General features: G+C 39.7%; 1 protein-coding gene across 5 annotated transcripts in view; it reads right to left on the bottom strand.

Annotated features, from left to right (window-relative positions):
• Positions 1–4,859: 4,859 nt before the first annotated feature.
• Positions 4,860–25,008, bottom strand: part of KCNK2 (potassium two pore domain channel subfamily K member 2) — a 238,087-nt gene continuing 217,938 nt past the window's right edge. For 4 of the 5 annotated variants that reach the window (XM_079900226.1, XM_079900228.1, XM_079900230.1 and 1 more), the window contains one exon: positions 4,860–8,719. In XM_079900226.1, coding sequence (XP_079756352.1) covers positions 8,402–8,719 — 318 coding nt within the window. In that variant the 3' untranslated portion in view covers positions 4,860–8,401. The remainder of the gene's footprint in view (positions 8,720–25,008) is intronic. The other variant, XM_079900227.1, reaches the window with a different exon arrangement.

The following is a 25,008-nucleotide window of genomic DNA, read 5'->3' as shown; positions in this document are numbered from 1 at the left end:
AATTCCTACATGAATTGTAAATATATTCATTGCTTTTTCCTGAGCACACCTCCACAGAGGATTATCTTATGGCCAGCCTCCATGTGGGCTATGTCAAACTTGGCTGACTTCATTGTTCTCAATGAAATTCTGTACCTTCATCTGCATATTCAATCTATAAAGTTTATCAATCCATACTCAATTTACAATGACACATGCCAGTATTTTGGTCAAATTATCAGAGAATAACACCATGAAGTTTCTGCTATCCAATGCTTATTAAAAACTGTGCTGAAATAAAAATTTGGGAAACCATTTCTACAGTCTTCTACATTAGTTTCTCAAAGTGTGAATTCTGAACAATGAGCATAGGTATGAAAGTGCAATTTTCTGGGCTTCACTTTAGACCTACTTTACAAGCTTCCCTAGTGATGGGACTCAGAAAATTGCCCTTTAATCCAACTTTCTGGTTATTCTTAGAGACACTGAAATTTGTAAAACACTGCTGTGGAAATTCAAAATGTTACCAAGACAGGTATCAGAAAGATGTGCACTTGAATCATATAATTTTGACTCATGCAGAAGAAATGCTTTCACTAAACTAAAATTGGTGATATTCCATTATCTTATATCTAGAACCAATATGAAAACAGTCGTAGAAACCACTACAACTTTTTTGGTTTGAATGTTGTGTTCTGTTTCTCCTGCATCTCTCTGTGTTACCTATATGAAGGCCCATATAAAATGTCTATTTTTAGAACTCAGTGCTGGAAAGACTTTGTTTTCATGAGATGTGGATACACTTGCTTATCATGGACAATGGGAAACAAGTCATTGGTTTACTGATAAATGTTTCACTTTTCAATGTGGCTGCCTAGAAAACAGAAGTGGAATAAGTGCTCAGAGTTATCATCTCTGTATTAAAAAAATTATTTCTCCCCATCCTGCCTTTACCTTCTACTCCAATATGTAACTTCTATAGTTGTCTTCAAAAAAGAACCTGAGGCAAGGATTTGGGTGCACGTGATATATGGAGACTTGCACTCAGGAGAAAGGGAGTGAGGAAAATGGGAGAGAATGGAGGAAGGTGCTAAGCAAGGATGTGGTCTCAGCTGGAATCTGGCCTCAGCCTGGCTCCACAGAGAGCTCTGGAGTGTAAGTTGCAGCACAGAGTTAAGTGCCACCTAGGGCTAAGATGTCTGTGTTTTGTTATCCCCGTGTCAATTACTGGCTGTGGGTCACCCATATTGGGGAAGGGCTGGAGCTGCAAAAGGTTGAGGTGTCTTCTAATCTGCATAGGGTTGCTTTCTAGAGAAGCAGGTCGCTGTGAACTGGATCATCCAAAACTCAGAGCAGCTGGGGATGGGGCCACTGGCCCCTAATAGCAACGGTGTCCACTAGAGTTGTCATGTATGTTTTCGTTTCTGTTTTTCTATTTTAATGGACAACTTAGTTATACTTCTCCTTTCCAAGAAGAGAAGAGATGTCCCGGGAACATACGTTAAAATTAACAGAACCAAATTAAGTAGTGTAAGCAGGGCTAAAATAAATGGAGGCTAAAATATATTTATATAAATATATATATATATATATATATTATATATATATATATATATGCTTTGCTGATAAAAATTGTTTACCACAAAGAAAACGTACACAGTAATTACTAGAATACCAGCCCACAAGTAATGCTTGATTAACATTTAGGTTGAAAGTGTTCTCAGATCTTCTTATTTAACTCATATGAGAGGATTGTTCTGACTTGCATCGAAATACACCTAATCTACGTAACATTTAAAACCGGGTTAATATTTAGAAGGGGAATTTTATTTATCAGTATTGACTGGTGACATCAACTTCTCATTTTCAACGTGCAGACTTCTAACGTCAGTGATTCCCACATTCATTTTTCTTCCCAGGGTCCCTGACCTGAACTCATTTGAGTATTCTAAGTGCCCATGGAGGGTTTTCATTTCGGTGACCCAGCAGGTGCCTTCAATTCAAAACCTTCTCCCCCTTCCTCCTAGCCCACATCTACCCAGTGCCCTCCTGTGGTTCAGACCCAAATCTCTCTCTCAGGGACTTCCTGCCATACTTCTCATGTCATTCCCCTCAGCATCTATTCCACACTTTTGCCAGAGTGATTGTTCTAGAAGTACACATCTATTCACAACGCTCCCTATTTTAAGATTTGAAATGACTTTCCTACTGCCAAATGCAAAATACTCCTAAAGGGATCACAGTTCTTTCTGAGGAGTCTGGCTCCAGGCCAAAATGCTATGTGTGATCTTTCAGCCCCCAGCATAGGCGATTTCATGGTTTTGTCTGGCAGTTGTCGTGGAAGCTGCCCTTCCCATAGCCAGAGCACTGGAATCTTCTGCAGAGAGTTGTAGTCACTCAGATTCAGGCACCTCTTATTCAGAGGCCTCCTTATTGGGGCCTCAACTGAGGTACTTTTCTTCACTCTGACTCAGTAACTCTCCACTGCTAGCCCTTCTCCCTTCCCTTCTGCCTCAGCCTTCCAGGACCATAAACAGGCAAGAGCCTTTTTGTCCAGGGCTCCTCTCCACCGAGACATTCCCTCCATCTGTGCTGCATGTCCATGTCCTGCCATCTCCTAGAAAGCAGACATTTAATTGGCTTAGTATTTCTAGTGATTGGCACATTAAAAGCTCTTGAAAAATGCTGACTTGGTAAACCATGAACAGAGTAATATTTTCTTTGTGCATACAAGGTAATCACTGAAGAGATTCATACACTTGGCTAATCAGTTTGCATATATCTAGACCGTGGCAATATTAAACTTTCTCAATGCATGCATAAACTCTTAATTGTTGCACCTGAGAAACAAAATGGGTTAGATAGATATCCTAATAGTATCTGATGCTATCTTTCCATCTCTAAAATACTTGGGTAATGATAAAATTTGAGTCTGCACCAGATATTACCACTTACTAATGCTCATTTAGAATTTTTAATAAAACTCCGAAAACATAGTCTAATATCAATAACATTTAAAAGTCTAAAATGTTTTTTAAACAAAATAGGTAGTATGATAAAAATTGTCTACACACTACTCTTTCTTAATTGTATAGTGTAGAAAGAGATACCATCTACGAAAGTCAGGCATCAATGGGATACAAACTAATGTTTACTCTATGAGTTGATTTCAAAATTATACCATGTAAGTGACTAATACTCTCAGTTGGATACAGTTCAAGATGTACCCAATAATGGATTTCTTCCCAGACTGCTTATAAATTTAAGCATGAAAAAGCTGAATTTCATTTGGCAAGGATAATGTGCATTTAGCTTTCTACTAATAAAAGGCACCCATTTCCTAGTATTAGCAAATATGATTTACACTTAATTTCTAAACAAATTTTCAGGATTAAATTATAATTGAAAAGCTTTGATAGTATCTATTGGAAGCCAAAATTTGAAAGTGAAAATAATGAAACCCTTGTTTAGAACAAGTAAGAGTGTATAATGACAAACTGCAAGTCTCCTTAGTTGAAGAATTGGTTTTGATTTTTTTATATACAATGAGTAACTAGTACCAGCCTGTCAGTTAATAAGAGAAATATTTGTATCCCATTTACTACTAAGCCAGTAGAAGAGGACAGATAAATGTTTGCAGAGCTGAGAAAATGTGGGATATTTATACTGCAGATGGTTACAATAGTTAAGTCCCTGTTTTTATCTCCATTCAGTTATTCATCATGTATTTTTTGAGCACCTACTATATGTACTTTGCTAGTATTTGGAAATAAAAGTACTTTAGTGAGCGAAAACAAATGAGTTAGATTCTAGTGGGAAAGATAGATGATCAAGAGGAATAGTGATGAATCTAATCATAAACAGGGAAATAAACAGGGTTTTATAGAGTGTATTATAAAGTTACCTGAATTGGAGTCAGGGAAAGCTTATCAGAGAAATTGATACTTAAGCTGAGTTATGAAGAATGAGGAGGATTTTGTTAGGTGAAAAAAAGTTGAGGAGGAAAAAGAGAGCAAGCATTCCAGGCATAACTTCATAGAAAAAGACAAATCCACTGGGGCTGGGATACAGAGAGGTAGAGAGTGATACAATATGAGCTCAGAGAGGATGGTATAAGGGAGGCTAAAAGAAGGCCCATCTGAAGGATTCTGGTCTTATTCCTAAAGAAATGAAGGACAATTAGTGGATTTGAACTGGACAGTAACATAATCAGATTTGCATATGAAAAAGACCACTCTTTCATCTGGAGCAGAGAATGAAACAAAAGCAGTTAATAGAAGGGGGAGTATGGCGGTGGCTTGGATAAAGGTTATGACTTTGTATAAACTCAAGACACATTCAGGGTGCAAGTCAATATGTCTTGGTGATAGGTGGGTATGGGGGAAGGAGAGACGATGACATCAAAGATGACTTGCCCAACCAAATGGACGGTGATGCCATTTGCTGAAATAGGTGACACCTAAGGAGGCCCAGATCTGGGGAAAGATAATGAGAGTCTTAGTTATGCTGAGGTGCCTTCGAGAAATGGAGATATCCAACTGGAGTTAGCTAGATGAAGATGGAGCTCAGAGAGAAATCCAATCTGAGAGGGCAAAAGAAAAAGAATAAAGACCGGGCAGCGAGTCTTTGGTGAATGTACAGAAGTACTTTGTAAAAGAATGACAGATAAAAAGAAAACAACATAGCTGTAAACTGAGACGAGCATAACACAGTGAACATATTTTATAATGCTAATCCTAGGAGAATAACAAATGTTTTTATGAATATTAGAAATAGTAAAAACTGGGGCTTAGTGAACAAATGGTGTTGAGTCAAACAAAAGAGCAGAGTCAAAAGTCCTGGTTATGGGAACGAATCCCTGCCTTTTAGGAAGGGGTAGCTGAGATCTGGGAGGGGAAGTACCATGTGTGAAACAAAAGCTGTATAATCCTTTGAGGTGGGGTGGGATGAAGGAGGCCCGTGGAGTTATGAAGATTCCCCCTTATTAAGATAGCCACAGTAAGTTACTGCCAGAAGTTTCTACCAAAAGTAACCAGGTTACTCCATACCATCTCAGAACCAACAGATGAGCATGCGCAAGACCAGTAAGTTTCTCTGGAAAAGAACATTTAAGTAAAGTCATGCTGAAGCAAAAATCATATATTAATTTTAATGCAGTTACGAGTATTCAAATAGAGACAGCTTTTACTTTACACAAAAGCAAATTTATACTCACACTTTGATAAGGAATGCAAACCACAAATAAGTTATGATTTTACTAGAACAGCAAACATTTTTCTTTAAAGGAAAACAAAAATAGTCCTAGGCATAAATAGCTATCTCAAGTCTTCAGAATGTCTAAATATTTTTTTCTGGTGTTCAATGTAAAATTTCTCTTAGTCTGAACTTTTGGCGTTCAGAATCAATGAATTCTACAGATTGTTTTATACAAAGTGAGGTGGGATTTAGTCCTCCTTTTATGTCATGTTCCTTAGAATTTGAGAAAAAGACCAAGCCTTACACCCTTCTCTCATTTTTTTTGACGGCCAAGACAAATTATTCAATTCCTTCTTGGCTTTAGAAGTTTCACTTTTTCCTGTATTGCAAGAGTGAAATATTATTGAAAAAAAAGGCAGTGTCACATGAACTATGGCAGCAAAGTACATAGATTTATGTAATAAATTAATAGAACTCCAAAACAGTCATTTTAAATTTACTAGTTGTAAGGTGGATAGAAAGCCTTGTCTAGAACCCATGTCTAAGATTCCAGATCAGACAGGTTCCTGATCCTTGCTGGGTTTGGTACTTTTTATTTTCCCAAATATCCTTCAGGGCAAAACTACTCATTCTTAAACTGGTCCATTGAAAAAATAAACTCATAAACTATGTCAAAACCTTTGTCAATATTCTCTCCACAAGAAGTAAACAGAATGAAACTTGAAAAAATAAAATTGATATAATACACACACGTTTCCTTAGATTTTCCCCAATCTATCTTAAGGATAATGCTGGGGATCAGTTTTAGGATATTTACTGAGTATCAAGGTGCCTGGGAATGAATAAATAAATTTATGTAAGATACTGACAAGGTATGTAGTCCAAATATTGGGGGTATGAGGTTTAGAAGATTAGTTGGCAACTACCTTCTTTAGGCTTCAACACTGCCAGGATGTTTGACTTTTCCTACAAAAAACATTCAGGTGCCCATGTTCGGCATTCCAATTACTTCAGTGTCAAGACAAGGCCTAACAATGATTTAAGATATTGATATAATATAATTTAATAGAAACCATCTTGAATTTATATGCTCTTTAAAATATCATATTTTAAAAGTGAAATATCAGGGTTTTACTTTTGATTAACAGCCACCAAGAAGAACATCTGCATGTATTTAACAAGGGTAGTAATACTGCATCAAAAATATTTCTTGAATACTGCGAACAAAGGAGCCACAAAAACTCAGCATAAGTGGAGTTCTGGAGTTCTGCACAGCCAGAATCAGATCTAAATCCTCAGCAGCAAGCAGGAGACTCAGAAAATGCCGACTTTAATTACAAACTTTATTTGTCAATACAATTCACAGTTTATACATGGTGCATTCCACCATATGAACTTTCAGAACAGTTATTGAGGAAGTGGGTGTAGCTTTCCTTCTAAAAGAGCCTGACTTTCTAAAATTTTGGTTAGAATTTTTTAAGTTTATAAAAGTACCTTCAACAAGTTAACTGAATATTTACATTTCTAGCTTAAATTTAAACTTTGGAAAATAAGCATCTATTAAGTTTTTTTTTTTTAAGATCCTGGGTTTATTTTTTTAAGACCCTAATCTGAATGCCACTTATTCAGATACACCCCCTGACCCCCAAGAATAAAAGTAATGTTTTGCAATTATATTTAGGGAAATCATTTTCTTTCTGCATTTTACAAATTATATTTACAATGTACAGCAGATCTGTGTATGAAAATAAAAGAAAGAGTAGCAATCTACTAGGTGCCTTTACTGAATTTCTTCTGAATCTTGAAAACATCCAAAGAGTTGCAAGATATAAAATTAAACTAAAGAGGATTAACAGCCTTTTCTATCTTTAAAAAAAAAAAACTCTCAAGATTTAAATTGTGCTATAACAGCTTTTTCTCTAATGTCAGAGATGAATTATGCCTGCAATCTGCATTTTTCCATGTGCAAAATCACAGTGATCCCAGTTTCAACTCTGCTCTCACACTCAGCCACAACTCCAGAGGTACACCCACAGAAGGTCAGGACTGTGCCCAGCTCTGCCTCCTACATTCCCTCCCCTTATCTGGCAGAAGTTACCCAAGGAAAGAAAATGATATGAGCTTTTCATACACCAAAAAGCAAATAGATGCTGGCAGTACAATGTTTATTAGCAAATGCTTGTAACACATCGTTTTACTGTCTTCTTTTCATCCAAATGGCAATTCACACCAACTGTCTAAATTCGCCTTCAAGAATACCCATTTTCATAGTTTTGTCAGATCATTTATGTATATATATGGATATATATATATATGGCTTTCCTTTCTCCACTGTTAAAAGATGTATATATAGTTAGTCAAAAATGATAAATTTTAAATACTGCCAGGAAAAAAGGGACTGATTGAGAGCAGTCAGTTTTACTGGCCTGGTAATAATTACACTGTATATATGTACCATTGGTACCTGAGTCAAATAAATACTCAGAGGGGCCGTCTTTGCACCTCATTTCTCTGCAGTGCCTTTAACGCTAGGGTTTCTGAGTGTTGCTTCAATGTCCATCTAATTTGGCATCTAGTCCTTCTTCGGGCATCATCACTCCGGTCATTTTACACGCTGTTTCCAGCAAGGTATGGTATTCAAACAGGAGTTGTGGGGTAAAGGACTGCGGAGTTGAGCCTAGGGGTGGGGCGGGGAAGGAGAAACCACACATTAGCTAGAGAGGTTCTGTTTCTTTGTAAGATAAGGCACTGACAGAAAATTTCTTAGGTAAAAGGCTGCATAAGAATTTCTTGCCATTTACAAAAAGAAATGTTGTCATCCATAAATGGTCCATAATCTAGGCTCAGTTAGGTAGACCCTGAAAAGTTAAGGACTGATCCCTCAAAGCTACATTATTACCGGAAACAATTATAATTCATTCTGAGGCCTTTTGGCACATTTGGAAAAGAGAGAGGAAAACAGTCTGGGCACAAAAAGGCATCAGACATTGCTTGTTTTATTCCACTGGTCAAAGAAAGTGGACCATCCAACAAGAATCATCAAAAAGATAGTGCTGGCTCAGAATTCAAATTCTCTTGATGGTAGATGACCATGATAGGTGTATCTATTTTTTTTTTTTCCTTTTTGGAGCTCATGCACAATTTAAAAAACGCTACCGACAACAGTCAAAAAGAGCATATAGAAGTCCTCACCTATGGCTATGCCTAGGGCTCTTCAAAGAGAGGGCTATTTAATGTTCTCAATAACAGCAATTTCCTCGCCTGCACAGTGTGGCGTCAATCCGTTCAAATAGATACTTTCAGTTTTCAGTAAGGGAGGCAAGACATCCCTCTCGCTGGCGAGGTGGTTCACTGACAGGGTCCTCCTACAGGGAGTCAGCTCCTGGTTGTGGTTTCCAGCCAGTTCTGCGGAGAGCTTCCGCTTTATGGAGGTGGCACGCTGGAACTTGTCGTAAATCTCCACACTCAGCCGCCTCCTGGTTTCCTTGAATTCGGCCGTGACGTTGGCTGTCCACTCAGCAGCATGGGCTCTGAACTCTCCCACCTAGAACATGCACGCAGAGAAATGACAGAGACACCAACAGGACAGTCAATGTTTTGTGTGCTTTACCTTCTGATCGCTGTATTTGGGGGTTTTGAAAAGAACATTGTAGACTTTTGTAATATGAGAGGTCTGACAGTTGAGGTACTTAGGCAGGTTGTGAGGAAGAAGCTTCCATTTTATATAGATATGACTCTAAAAATGAATCTGTGAGCTTAAACTCTATTAACCAAATTATATTAGAGGTACTAGATGCCCTTGTTTTGGGAAACAAATCCTGTCATCGAAACTTTTGATCAAAAGGCAATCTCTAACTTTTTAAAGCTCTGTTTCTTTTTTAATCTGTAATTTAAAGAAGTATTTGAATGTAGAGAAGGCAATAAGACATAGGAGAAGCAGCAAGACAGAGTAAAAGAGCCTGGAGTGTGAACCCAGGTGACCTGGTTGGTTCTCATAGCAGTGATGCTGTTTGCTCAGGATATAAACAGAGATTTTAGAGAGCAGAAATGGTGTGTGCAAGAACTTTGACTCCAACCCCACACTGGTCATTTAGGAATCCTCTATTTACTAAATAAGCAATAAAATACTTTGTTTCTGATTCCAGGGAAAGCAAATAAACAAGGCCTGGCAAGTTCATTTTGAGGCCCATTGGAGAATGATTAAGTCCAAGGAATAGTTTCTCAATGAATGTTTGTGGAATTAGTGAAGTTAACCTGTCTGAGCTGCCATTTCCTCAGCTGTGGAACAGGCATCTTCACAGCACACACCTAGCAGGATGGCTGGGTAATACACTTCAACTGCAAGAGCCTATCACTGTATAGTTATCATTGTGGCCTTTGTTTGAGGTTGAAGAAAAAGACATTGCCAAGTGCTAAGCGTGTGCATACTGTTTTCTTTGACCTCTTTAAAATTATATCTGCACTTTAGTGACCTGAAACAGAATAATGACCCATCCCATGGGAAACTTTATAATCTTTTTCGTAACCAACTAGAATTTAATAATCTAGGATATCTCTTAGAATAATCTCCTAACGTGGAACAACTCCCCCATTCCCTATTGCTAGCACTTCTGCTCTTGGATTAGGGAGCTCCACAGAACTCAATTTTTAAGTGAAATGGGCTCCTTTTTACCTGGCAAGCAAATAACTACTGCTTTGTTTTGTCTTATTTTTATCTCTGTCGCTTTTTGTTTAAAATTTGGATGTGATCAGAAACTGATGGTTTCTGCTACAGTCTGAACGTTGGTGTCTCCTGAAAATTCATATGTTGAAATACTAACTGCAAAGGTGATTATATTAGGAGGTGGGGCCTTAGGGAGGTGCTTAAGTCATGAAGTGAAGCCTTCATGAATGAGATCAGCACTCTTACAAAAGAGGTTCCAGAGAGATCCCTCACCCCTTCCACCATGTGAGGACACAGTAAGAAGGCTCTGTCTACAAACCAGGAAGAGTCCTCACTCTGTCATGTTGGCACTGTGATCTTGAATCTCTAGAACTCTGAGAAATCAATGCTGTTTATAAGATCCCCAGTGTGTGGTATTTTGTTATAGCAGCTTGATCGGACAAAGTTGGGTTCTAAATATTTATACTGAAAATCTGATTTATAAGAGAGCATATGTATGTACGTCTACTTCAACATGATGTATACATGCACTCGGATGGTCATAGATATGTTTGTGTGTATGTGTGTGTACGAAAACTGTTCAAATATCCTTAGAAGGTGGCACATGGCAGACCAACTCTTCCTCATCCATCCATAATCACATACATGCACACATTTGATGATCTACCTTTATTTTATAAAGGTCTTTTATTTCCCACTTGTATTGACCTAGCAAGAAATAATTGCTTGTTTTCTGGGTCTGGTTCTGAAAAAAGCAAACTGGAAAAATGAGAACTTTGTGGCATGCATAACTGGCAAGATCAAGCATTCCTTAATCACTGAGGCAACTTAAAGGGAACTTGCAGGGAAAGAAGTGCTAAATTTATAGTGATTCAGCCTGAAGATTCTTACTGTTCCCATAAGGGACCGTGTATGACTGTACTTAGCTCTAAAAGCAATTATTGAATGTTTAATTCTGCTTTGGGGGGACTCTCTGGTTAGAAAAGTATAGGCAGTATCAGTCAGTGGTAAAAAAATGCTGAATCACTCCAAATGCACTTATAAAAAATGCTGAATCACTCCAAATGCACTTATAAATAAACCCTCCAACTGTTGATATTCTTTTTCTATATACCTAGCTGTCTTTTTGATTAGACTAAGCATTCTTGAGTTCGGAGCCTATACTACATTCATTGGTGTATATAAAACATCTAGTGTCTGGAATAGAGAAGGCACTGAGTAGAAACTTGATGAATTGCATTGAATTAATAAGTAAATACTATCAAGAAAGTTTCAAAATAATATTTTAACATAAACAGTTAAGAGATTCTGTTGTTTCTCTACCAGTTTCAATTTAATTTTAAGACGGAAAATTGCAGCCTGCTTAAAGATGGTGCAGAAACACAAAGAGAAAACCTGATTAATATGGTCTTGAACAATACAGTTAATCATTGTCCAACATGTTATTAAATTCTTCTAGTTTACAGTACAGATAATCCTGAGCAGTGTGAAATTTGCTATTTTATTTATTTATTTATTTTTTTTGTGGTACGCAGGCCTCTCACTGTTGTGGCCTCTGCCGTTGCAGAGCACAGGCTCCGGATGCGCAGGCTCAGCAGCCATGGCTCGTGGGCCCAGCCGCTCCGCAGCATGTGGGATCTTCCCGGACTGGGGCACGAACCCATGTCCCCTGCATCGGCAGGCGGACTCTCAACCACTGCGCCACCAGGGAAGCCCTGAAATTTGCTATTTAAAATAAAACAGTAGGAGATCTTCAAGACTGCAGAGGAGTAAGATGTAGAGATCATCTTCCTCCCCACAATACATCAGAAATACATCTACACGTGGAGCAACTCCTACAGAACACTGACTGAACGCTGGCAGAAGACCTCAGACTTCCCAAAAGGTAAGAAACTCCCCGCGTACCTTGGTAGGGCAAAAGAAAAATGAAAAAACAGAGAAAAAAGGATAGGGATGGGACCTACACCTCTGGGAGGGAGCTGTGAAGGAGGGAAAGTTTCCACACACTAGGAAGCCCCTTCACTGGTGGAGACGGGGGGGCGGAGGGGGAGCTTCGGAACCACGGAGGAGAGTTCAGCAACAGGGGTGCAGAGGGCAAAGCAGAGAAATTCCCGCACAGAGGATTGGTGCCGACCAGCACTCACCAGCCCGAGAGGCTTGTCTGCTCACCCACCGGGGCGGGCGGGGCTGGGAGCTGAGGCTCAGGCTTCGGAGGTCGGATCCCAGGGAGAGGACTGGGGCTGGCTGCGTGAACACAGCCTGAAGGGGGCTAATGCGCCACACCTAGCCGGGAGGGAGTCCGGGAAAAAGTCTGGACATGCCTAAGAGGCAAGAGACCATTGTTTCGAGGTGCACGAGGAGATGGGATTCAGAGCACCGCCTAAACGAGCTCCAGAGATGGGCGCGAGCCGCAGCTATCCGTGCAGACACCAGAGACGGGCATGGAACACTACGGCTGCTGCTGCAGCCACCAAGAAGCCTGTGTGCAAGCACAGGTCACTATCCACACCTCCCCTCCTGGGAGCCTGTGCAGCCCGCCACTGCCAGGGTCCCCTGATCGAGAGACAACTTCCCTGGAAGAACACACAGCGCGCCTCAGGCTGTTGCAATGTCACACCGGCCTTGGCCGCTGCAGGCTCACCCCACATTACGTACCCCTCCCTCGCCCCTAGCCTGAGTGAACCAGAGCCCCCTAATCAGCTGCTGCTTTAACCCCGTCCTGTCTGAGTGAAGAACAGATGCCCTCACGTGACCTACATGCAGAGGCGGGGCCAATCCAAAGCTGAAACCCAGGAGCTGTGAGAACAAAGAAGAGAAAGGGAAATTTCTCCCAGCAGCCTCAGGAGCAGCAAATTAAATCTGCACAATCAGGGCTTCCCTGGTGGCACAGTGGTTGAGAGTCCGCCTGCCGATGCAAGGGACACCGGTTCGTGCCCAGGTCTGGGAAGATTCCACATGCCGTGGAGCGGCTGGGCCCGTGAGCCATGGCCGCTGAGCCTGCGCGTCTGGAGCCTGTGCTCCGCAACGGGAGAGGCCACAATAGTGAGAGGCCCATGTACCGCAAAAAAAAAAAAACAACTGCACAATCAAATTGATGTTCCCTGCATCACTGGAATACCTGAATAGACAACAAATTATCCCAAAACTGAGATGGTGGACTTTGGGAGCACTGTACTTCTGAGCCATGTGGCTGACAGGGTCTTGGTGCTCCAGCCAGGTGTCAGGCCTGTGCCACTGAGGTGGGAGAGCCAAGTTCAGGACATTGGTCCACCAGAGACATCCCAGCTCCACATAATATCAGACGGCGAAAGCTCTCCCACAGATCTCCATCTCAACGCTAAGACCCAGCTCCACTCAACAACCAGCAAGCTACAGTGCTGGACACCCTATGCCAAACAACAAGCAAGACAGGAACACAAAACCACCCATTAGCAGAGAAGCTGTCTAAAATCGAAATAAGGTCACAGGCACCCCAAAACACACCACTGGACGCAGTCCTGCCCACCAGAAAGACAAGATCCAGCCTCATCCACCACAACACAGGCACCAGTCCCCTCCACCAGGAAGCCTACACAACCGACAAAACCAACCTTAGGCACTGAGGGCAGACACCATAAACAACAGGAACTATGAACCAGCAGCCTGCAAAAGGAGACCCCGAACACAGTAAGTTAACCAAAATGAGAAGACGAGAAAAACACAGCAGATGAAGGAGCAAGATAAAAACCCATCAGACCAAACAAATGCAGAGGAAATAGGCAGTCCACCTGAAAATTCAGAACAATGATAGTAAAGATGATCCAAAATCTTGGAAATAGAATGGAGAAAATACAAGAAACATTTTACAAGGACCTAGAAGAACTAAAGAGCAAACAATGATGAATAACACAATAAATGAAATTTAAAATTCTCTAGAAGGAATCAATAGCAGAATAACTGAGGCAGAAGAACGGATAAGTGACCTGGAAGATAAAATAGTGGAAATAGGGCTTCCCTGGTGGTGCAGTGGTTGAGAATCTGCCTGCCAATGCAGGGGACACGGGTTCGAGCCCTGGTCTGGGAAGATCCCACATACCGCGGAGCACCTGGGCCCGTGAGCCACAACTACTAAGCCTGTGCATTTGGAGCTTGTGCTCTGCAACAAGAGAGGCCATGATACTGAGAGGCCCGCACCTGCTTACCACAACTAGAGAAAGCCCTTGCACAGAAACGAAGACCCAACACAGCCAAAAATTAATTAATTAATTAATTTTAAAAAAATAGTGGAAATAACTACGGCAGAGCAGAATAAAGAAAGAAGAATGAAAAGAAGTCAGAACAGCACAGAGACCTCTGGGACAACATTAAATGCACAAACATTCAAATTATAGGGGTCCCAGAAGAAGAAGACAAAAAGAAAGGGACTGAGAAGAGATTATAGTTGAAAAATTCCATAATATGGGAAAGGAGATAATCAACTCCAGGAAGCACAGAGAGTCCCATACAGGATAAATGCAAGGAGAAATCGCCAAGACAAATATTAATCAAACTATCAAAAATTAAATATAAAGAAAAAATATTAAAATCAGCAAGGGAAAAGAAAATAATAACATACAAGGGAACCCCCATAAGGTTAACAGCTGATCCTTCAGCAGAAACACTGCAAGCCAGAAGAGAGTGGCAGGACATATTTAAAGTGATGAAAGGGAAAAACCTACAACCAAGATAACACAGCAAGGATCTCATTTGGATTCAACAGAGAAGTTAAAACATGTACAGAAAAGCAAAAGCTAAGAGAATTCAGCACCACCAAACCAGCTTTACAGCAAATGCCAAAGGAACTTCTCTAGGCATGAAACACAAGAGAAGGAAAAGACCTACAATAACAAACCCCAAACAATTAAGAAAATGATAATAAGAACATACATATCGATAATTACCTTAAATATAAATGGATTAAATGCTCCCACCAAAAGACAATAGACTGCTGAATGGATACAAAAACAAGACCCATATATGTACTGTCTACAAGAGACCCACTTCATACCTAGAGACACATACAGACTGAAAGTGAGGGGATGGAAAAAGATATTCCATGCAAATGGAAATCAGAAGAAAATGGGAGTAGCAATTCTCATATCAGACAAAATAGACTTTAAAACAAAGAATATTACAAGAGACAAAGGACACTACATAATGATCAAGGGATCAATCCAAGAAGAAGATATAACAATTGTAGATATTTATGCACCCAACATAGGAACACCTCAATACATAAGGCAAATACTAACAGCAATAAAAGGGGAAATCGACAGTAACACAATCATAGCACAGGACTTTAACACCCCACTTTCACCAATAGACAGATCATCCAAAATGAAGATAAATAAGGAAACACAAGCTTTAAATGATACATTAAACAAAATGGACTTAACTGATATTTATAGGACATTCCATCCAAAAACAACAGAATGCACTTTCTTCTCAAGTGCTCATGGAACATTCTCCAGGATAGATCATATATCTTGGGTAACAAATGAAGCTTTGGTAAATTTAAGAAAATTTAAATCGTATCAAGTATCTTTACCGACCACAACGCTATGAGACTAGATATCAATTACAGGAAAAAATCTGTAAAAAATACAAACACATGGAGGCTAAACAACAAACTACTACACAGCCAAGAGATCACTGAAGATATCCGAGAGGAAATTAAAAAAAACCTAGAAACAAATGACAAAACAGGACGACCCAAAATCTATGGGACACAGCAAAAGCAGTTCTAAAAGGGAAGTTTATAGCAAAACAATCCTACCTCAAGACAGAAGAAACATCTCAAACAACCTAACCTTACATCTAAAGCAAAGAGAAAGAAGAACAAAAAAACCCCAAAGTTAGCAGAAGGAAAGAAATCATAAAGATGAGATCAGAAATAAATGGAAAACAAATGAAAGAAACAACAGCAAAGGTCAATAAAACTAAAAGCTGGTTCTCTGAGAAAATAAACAAAATTGAAAAACCATTAGCCGGACTCATCAAGAAAAAAGGGGAGAAGACTCAAATCAATAGAATTAGAAATGAAAAAGGAGCAGTAACAACAGACACTGCAGAAATACAAAGGATCATGAGAGATTACTACAAGCAACTCTATGCCAATAAAATGGACAACCTGGAAGAAATGGACAAATTCTTAGAAAAGCACAACCTTCCAAGACTGAACCAGGAAGAAACAGAAAATATAAACAGACCAATCACAAGCACTGAAATTGAGACTGTGATTAAAAATCTTCCAACAAACAAAAGCCCACGACCAGATGGCTTCACAGGTGAATTCTATCAAACATTTACAGAACAGCTAATACCTATCCTTCTCAAAGTCTTGCAAAATATAGCAGAGGGAGGATCACTCCCAAACTCATTCTACGAGGCCACCATCACCCTGATACCAAAACCAGCCAATATGTCACAAAGAAAGAAAACTACAGGCCAATATCACTGATGAACATAGATGCAAAAATCCTCAACAAAATACTAGCAAACAGAATCCAACAGCACATTAAAAGGATCATACACCATGATCAAGTGGGGTTTATCCCAGAAGTGCAAGGATTCTTCAATATACGCAAATCAATCAATATACGTAAATCAATCAATTAACAAATGCAGGAGAAAAACCATATGATCATCTCAATAGATGGAGAAAAAGCTTTCGACAAAATTCAACACCCATTTATGATAAAAACCCTGCAGAAAGTATGCGTAGAGGGAACTTACCTCAACATAATAAAGGCCATATATGACAAACCCACAGCCAACTTTATTCTCAATGGTGAAAAACTGAAACCATTTCCTCTAAGATCAGGAACAAGACAAGGTTGTCCACTCTCATCACTAATATTTAACACAGTTTTGGAAGTTTTAGCCATAGCAATCAGAGAAGAAAAAGAAATAAAAGGAATACAAATCGGAAAAGAAGTAGTAAAGCTGTCACTGTTTGCAGATAACATGATACTATACATAGAGAATCCTAAAGATGCTACCAGAAAACTACTAGAGCTAATCAATGAATTTGGTAAAGTAGCAGGGTACAAAATTAATGCACAGAAATCTCTCACATTCCTATACACTAATGATGAAAAATCTGAAAGAGAAATTAAGGAAACACTCCCATTTACCACTGCAACAGAAAGAATAAAATACCTTGGAATAAACCTACCTAAGGAGACAAAAGACTTGTATGCAGAAAACTATAAGACTGCTGAAAGAAATTAAAGATGATACAAATAGATGGAGAAATATACCATGTTCTCGGATTGGAAGAATCAACATTGTGAAAATGACTGTACTACCCAAAGCTATCTACAGAGATTTAATGCAATCCCTATCAACTACCACTGGCATTTTTCACAGAACTAGAAAAAATATTTCACAGTTTGTATGGAAACACAAAAGACCCTGAATAGCCGTAGCAATCTTGAGAAAGAAAAATGGAGCTGGAGGAATCAGGCTCCCTGATTTCAGACTTTACTACAAAGCTACAGTAATCAAGGTAGTATGATACTGGCACAAAAACAGAAATATAGATCAATGGAACAGGATAGAAAGCCCAGAGATATACCCACACACATATGGTCACCTTATTTTTGATAAAGGAGGCAAGAATATACAATGGAGAAAAGACAGCCTCTTCAATAAGTGCCACTGGACAGCTACATGTAAAAGAATGAAATTAGAACACTCCCTAACACCATACAGAAAAATAAACTCAAAATGGATTAAAGACCTGAATTTAAGGCCAGACAGTATAAAACTCTTAGAGGAAAACACAGGCAGAATACTCTATGACATAAATCACAGGAAGATCTTTTTGACTCACCTCCTAGAAAAATGGAAATAAAAACAAAAATAAACAAATGGGACCTAATGAAACTTCAAAGCTTTTGCACAGCAAAGGAAACGATAAACAAGACCAAAAGACAACCCTCAGAATGGGAGAAAATATTTGCAAACGACGCAAGTGACAAAGGATTAATCTCCAAAATTTACAAGCAGTTAGTGCAGGTCAATATCAAAAAAACAAATAACCCAATCCAAAAATGGGCAGAAGACCTAAATAGACATTTCTCCAAAGTAGATATACAGATTGCCAACAAACACATTAAAGGATGCTCAACATCCCTAATCATTAGAGAAATGCAAATCAAAACTCTAATGAGGTATCACCTCACACCAGTTATAATGGCCATCACCAAAAAATCTACAAACAAAAAATGCTGGAGAGGCTGTGGAGAAAAGGGAACCCTCTTGCACTGTTGTTGGGAATGTAAATTGATACAGCCACTATGGAGAACAGTATGGAGGTTCCTTTAAAAACTAAAAATAGAACTACCATATGACCCAGCAATCCCACTACTGGGCATAAAGCCTGAGAAAACTATAATTCATAAAGAGTCATGTTACCATAAAACATTATGGTAAATGTTACCATTGGTAAATGTTACCATTGCAGCTCTATTTACAATAGCCAGGACATGTAAGCAACCTAAGTGTCCATCGACAGATGAATGGATAAAGGAGATGTGGCACGTATATACAATGGAATATTACTCAGCCATAATAAGAAATGAAATTCAGTTATGTGTAGTGAGATGGATCAACCTACAGTCTGTCATATAGAGTGAACTAAATCAGAAAGAGAAAAACAAATACTGTATGCTAACACATATATATGGAATCTAAAAAAAAAAAAAGGTTCAGAAGAACCTAGGGGCAGGACCGGAATATAGACGCAGACGTAGAGAATGGACTTTAGGACACGGGGAGTGAGAAGGGTAAGCTGGGATGAAGTGAGGGAGTGGCATGGACATATTTACACTACCAAATGTAAAATAGATAGCCAGTGGGAAGCAGCCACATAGCACAGGGAGATCAGCTCGTTACTTTGTGACCACCTAAAGGGGTGGGATAGGGAGGGTGGGAGGGAGACGCAAGAGGGAGGAGATATGGGGATATATGTATATGTATAGCTGATTCACTTTGTTATAAAGCAGAAACTAACACACCATTGTAAAGCAATTATACTCCAATAAAGATGTTAAAAAAATGAAATAAAATAAAACAGTAATTATTGATGAAAACTAAACATTTCTTTTATTCCCACCTTACTAGTGATCTTATTAAAGAGGAATTAATCTGTTACATTTGAGAATTCATAATTTTCTAAGTGTAAAAAGAACAAATACTAATATACTGTTTTCTATGATGAGCTTATCTTAGTAGTACGGTTAATATTATAAAGGGAACAGCTAAGAATCTACATTTTTGTTTAAATAAATGTCTTTGAAAAGTGTAAGAATCAACAACTATATTCAATTTCCTCCCACATACAAGTGTGTAATGAGAAATAATCACTTACTTAAAGGACATCCATCTGAGCAAGCCGCTCAATCATGCCTGAAGTCTGGAGGCACTGTCTGAACTTATGGACCTAAAATTAGGTCTATTATTTTTTTAAATTGATTTTTAGTTGGTATAGTTGATTTACAATGTTGTGTTAGTTTCTTCTGTACAGCAAAGTGAATCAGTTATACATATATCCACTCTTTTTTAGATTCTTTTCCCATATAGGTCATTACAAAGTATTGAGTAGAGTTCCCTGTGCTACACAGTAGGTTCTTATTAGTTATCTGTTTTATATATCATAGTGTGTATACGTCAATCCCAAACTCCCAATTTATCCCTCCCCCCCTCCCCCTTGGTAAGCATAAGTTTGTTTTCTACATCTGTGACTCTATTTGTGTTTTGTAAATAAGTTCATTTGTACCATTTCTTTAAGATTCCACATATAAGCGAAATCATATGATATTTGTCTTTCTCTGTTGTTGACTTACTTCATTCAGTATGACAATCTCTAGGTCCATCCATATTTCTGCAAATGGCATTATTTCATTCTTTTTTATGGCTGAGTAATATTCCATTGAATATATGTACTACATCTTCTTTATCCATTCCTCTGTTGATGGACATTTAGGTTGCTTCCATGTCTTGGCTATTGTAAATAGTGCTGCAATGAACACTGAGGTCATGTATTTTTTCGAATTATGGTTTTCTCCAGATATATGCCCAGGAGTGGGATTGCTGGATCATATGGTAGCTCTATTTTTAGTTTTTCAAGGAACCTCCATACTGTTCTCCATAGTGGATGCACCAAGTTACATTCCCACCAACAGTGCAAGAGGGTTCCCTTTTCTCCACACCCTCTCCAGCATTTATTGTTTGTAGATTTTTTGATGATGGCTATTCTTACTGGTGTGATGTGATACCTCATTGTAGTTTTGATTTGCTTTTCTCTAATAATTAGTGAAGTTGAGCCTCTTTTCATGTCCTTTTTAGCTATCTGTATATCTTCTTTGGAGAAATGTTTCTTTAGCTCTTCTGCCCATTTTTGATTGTGTTGTTTGCTTTTTTGATATTGAGCACATGAGCTGTTTGTATATTTTGGAGATCAACCACTTGTTGAGTTGCTTCCATTAGCTTTGTTTTGGTTACCAAACTTTTACCTCCAGTAAGGCCACTGACCTTCATAGGATCTGCCTCTCTTTTTCTTTGGTAATGGTCTTCTCATATTTCTATCTTAAAAATATTTTCTTATTAGATGTGGGGGGTGTGTGTGTGTGTGTATATATATATATACACACACACACATATACATATATACACACATATGTGTACATGTATACACACATATATACAATGGAATATTACTCAGCCATAAAAATGAATAATGCTATTTTCAGCAATATGAATGGACCTAGAGGTTATCATGCTAAGTAAGCCGAAGACAAATATCATATGATATCGCTTAAGTGAAATCTTAAAAAATGATACAAATGAACTTATTTACAAAACAGAAATAGACCCACAGACATAGAAAACAAGAAGGTAGGAAGGATAAATTAGGAGTTTGAGATTAACAGATACACACTACTATATATGAAATAGATAACCAACGAGGACTTATTATATAGCACAGGGAATTATACTCAATATTTTGTAATAATCTATAAAAGAAAAGAATCTGAAAAAGAATATATATATGTATGTACAACTGGATCACTTTGCTGTACACCTGAAACTAACACAACATTGTAAATCAACTATACTTCAATAATAAAATCTTCTTATTGTTAATAATAATAGACTTTGCTTACCCAAAATTCAAATGTTAATACATTTATTTGCTAATTTTCTATCTCCTCCAATTAGGATATAAGTTCTATGAATATCCTCAGCACCTAGACAGTACCTGGTATGTAGCTGACTTCTAAGAAATACCTGTGAAATGAATGAATATATCCCCCCCAAATTCAAGTTCTCTGTAATCTCACATCTCAATGATAACAGTGAGACACAGTGTAGCACACATACTGCCACTTGTTTTTCTTCTCTGTGCTAACCTTACTTTATTCCTCTTCCATTTTGATGATCATTAATATTTTTGCAAAAGTGGTCTTATATTAACCACGTTGTTTTGCAAATGGCTTTTTTCCCCACTTAACCAATCTTAGTCATTTTTCCCATTTAGTACTCATTATACTACTTCACAGTTTCTACCAGCTGCCTAGCACTGCACAATGGGTGTGGCATGCCCCTCTTGATGCATATGGATTTGGTTTTTGTTTGTTTTCGCTATGGAAAATAATACTTCAGTGAACATTCTTATAACCATACCTTTGCTGATGTGTTCAAGTATTACTAGAAGTGGAAACACCGGGTCAAAAGACATGTATATTTTCAGATTTTGAGGACACTGTGAAATTTCCATCTAATCCCTACTGTTTTCAGACTCTGGGTTCCCAGTCACCCCACTGTTTCCTCTTTCTGCACACTTAGGTAACCTCTGTCTTTCACTAGATCATGGCACCTGCACAGAAAATTCTTTAGAAATTTTAATCATCTCTCTGTTGCGATTTGAAATTTCACTGGTCATGATAAATTGAAGGAAGAATGAAAACCTTCCTTAGACTTGATCTGATTTTTCTCCAGACACAGGTTTCACAAAGTCACCATGATCTCTCAGGTTGCACTAATGACACACACACAGCATTCTGTAGAGCCAAGTGTTTCCACAAATTAGTGATTCCTGCAAATTAGGAAAAGGCTAAATGCAAGGAAAGCTCAGACTTGTCTTAATCCATAACTCTTTACTTTCTTATCTTTAATTGCACTAAATCTCTGGCAGAGGCTGGTAGAATACCACTTTGGGGGACTTTTTTTTTTTCTAATTTCTCTGGAGTTTCCAAGGGTGGAAAGACAATCTCAGGAGGTCATAGGGCTGCAGCTGAAAATGTCAGAAAACAGAGGGAAGAGGGTTTAGCAGGAGGTGGGAAGAAGCCTCCAGTTCCAGCTCTGTCACTTACCTGTGTGCCTACAGGCGAGCAATGTAACCTTTTTTGAGTTTCAGATTCCTTATCTATAAAATAAGGTCATAATAATCTATTTCACAGGAGAAACAAGTATTGTGTGTGTGCATGTGTGTGTACATGTGTGGGGGTCTGTGTTCTTAAAATATAAAGGACTACACAATTAGTAATTATGATGAGGCTGGTGATGATGATATGGCTTGCCAAAGGTACTTAAAGAGCTTACAGGAGAATACCAGATACAGAATAAGTGATATAAAATTGAAAAAATGGGACACTCCTCCCTAGAATACAACTCACAGGTTCTAGGCACCAAGTGGCAGCATGGCCTGAGGTCTCTGAAATTCTCACCAGAAGTGCTACAGATTGCCTAAACTCAGAGTTCTGGAGATCTTTAAAGCATGAGGTGTTTTGAGAATGCTGAAGACATACATTAAAAATACAGCTGGAGGGATGAGGGGAAGATGGCGGAAGAGTAAGACGCGGAGATCACCTTCCTCCCCACAGATACACCAGAAATACATCTACACATGGAACAGCTCCTACAGACACCTACTGAACACTGACAGAAGACCTCAGACCTCCCAGAAGGCAAGACACCTACCACGTACCTGGGTAGGGCAAAAGAAAAAAGAATAAACAGAGACAAAAGAATAGGGACGGGACCTGCACCAGTGGGAGGGAGCTGTGAAGGAGGAAAGGTTTCCACACACTAGGAAGCCCCTTCGCGGGCGGAGACTGCAGGTGGTGGAGTGGGGGGAGCTTCGGGGCCGCGGAGGAGAGCGCAGCAACAGGTGTCGGTGCCGACCGGCACTCACCAGCCCGAGAGACTTGTCTGCTCACTTGCCGGGGCGGGCGGGGCTGCGAGCTGAGGCTCCGGCTTCGGTCGGAGCGCAGGGAGAGGACTGGGGTCGGCTGCATGAACACAGCCTGAAGGGGTTAGTGCACCACGGCTAGCCGGGAGGGAGTCCGGGGAAAAGTCTGGAGCTGCCGAAGAGGCAAGAGACTTTTTCTCTCTTTGTTTCCTGGTGCACGAGGAGAGGGGATTAAGAGCGCTGCTTAAAAGAGCTCCAGAGACGGGCACAAGCCGTGGCTAAAAGCGTGGACCCCAGAGATGGGCAGGAGACGCTAAGGCTGCTGCTGCCGCCACCAAGAAGCCTGTGTGCGAGCACAGGTCACTATCCACACCCCCTTCCGGGGAGGCTTTGCAGCCTGTGGCCCACTGCCAGGGTCCCGGGATCCAGGGACAACTTCCCTGGGAGAACGCACGGCGTGCCTCAGGCTGGTGCAACGTCACGCCAGCCTCTGCCACCGCAGGGTCGCCCCGCACTCCGTAACCCTCCCTCCCCCGGCCTGAGTGAGCGAGAGCCCCCGAATCAGCGGCTCCTTTAACCCCGTCCTGTCTAAGGGAAAAACAGACGCCCTCCAGCGACCTACACGCAGAGGCGGTGTCAAATCCAAAGCTGAACCCCGGGAGCTGTGAGAACAAAGAAGAGAAAGGGAAATCTCTCCCAGCAGCCTCAAAGGAGCGGATTAAAGCTCCACAATCAACTTGATGTACCCTGCATCTGTGGAATACATGAATACACAACGAATCATCCCAAATTGAGGAGGTGGACTTTGAGGGCAAGATTTATGATTTTTTCCCCTTTTCCTCTTTTTGTGAGTCTGTATGTGTATGCTGCTGTATGAGATTTTGTCTGTATCGCTTTGCTTCCACCATTTGTCCTAGGGTTCTATCCATCCGTTTTTTTAAAATTTTTTTCTTAATAATTATTTATTTTCATAACTTTATTTTATTTTACTTTATCTTCTTCCTTTCTTTTTTCCTTCCTTCCCTCCTTCCTTCCTTCCTTTCCTCCTCCCTCCCTCTTTTCTTTCTTTCTCTCTCTCTCTCTCCCCCCCTGCTTCCTTCCCTACTTCTAGTAATTCTTTCTTTCTACTTTTTCTCCCTTTTATTCTGAGCCCTGTGGATGAAAGGCTCTTGGTGCTGCAGCCAGGAGTCAGTGCTGTGCCTCTGAGGAGGAGGAGCCAACTTCAGGACACTGGTCAACAAGAGACCTCTCAGCTCCACATAATATCAAACGGTGAAAATCTCCCAGAGATCTGCATCTCAACGCCAGCACCCAGCTTCACTCAACGACCAGCAAACTACAGTGCTGGACACCCTATGCCAAACAACTAGCAAAACAGGAACACAACCCCACTAATTAACAGAGAGGCGGCCTAAAATCATAATAAGGCCACAGACACCCCAAAACTCACCACCAGACGTGGACCTGCCCACCAGAAAGACAAGATCCAGCCTCATCCACCAGAACACAGGCACTATTACCCTCCACCAGGAAGCCTACACAACCCACTGAACCAACTTTAGCCACTGGGGACAGACACCAAAAACAACGGGAATTACGAACATGCAGCCTGCAAAAAGGAGACCCCAAACACAGTAAGATAAGCAAAATGAGAAGACAGAAAAAACACACCGCAGATGAAGGAGCAAGATAAAAACCCACCAGACCTAACAAATGAAAAGGAAATAGGCAGTCTACCTGAAAAAGAATTCAGAATAATGATAGTAAAGATGATCCAGAATCTTGGAAATAGAATAGACAAAATGCAAGAAACATTTAACAAGGACCTAGAAGAACTAAAGATGAAACAAAGAATGATGAACAACACAATAAATGAAATTAAAAATACTCTAGATGGGATCAATAGCAGAATAACTGAGGCAGAAGAACGGATAAGTGACCTGGAAGATAAAAT

This window comes from Stenella coeruleoalba (genome assembly GCF_951394435.1).
Source record: "Stenella coeruleoalba genome assembly, chromosome: 1".
In the NCBI taxonomy this organism is placed as follows: domain Eukaryota; kingdom Metazoa; phylum Chordata; class Mammalia; order Artiodactyla; family Delphinidae; genus Stenella; species Stenella coeruleoalba.
This window is presented reverse-complemented; position numbering and strand designations above follow the sequence as displayed.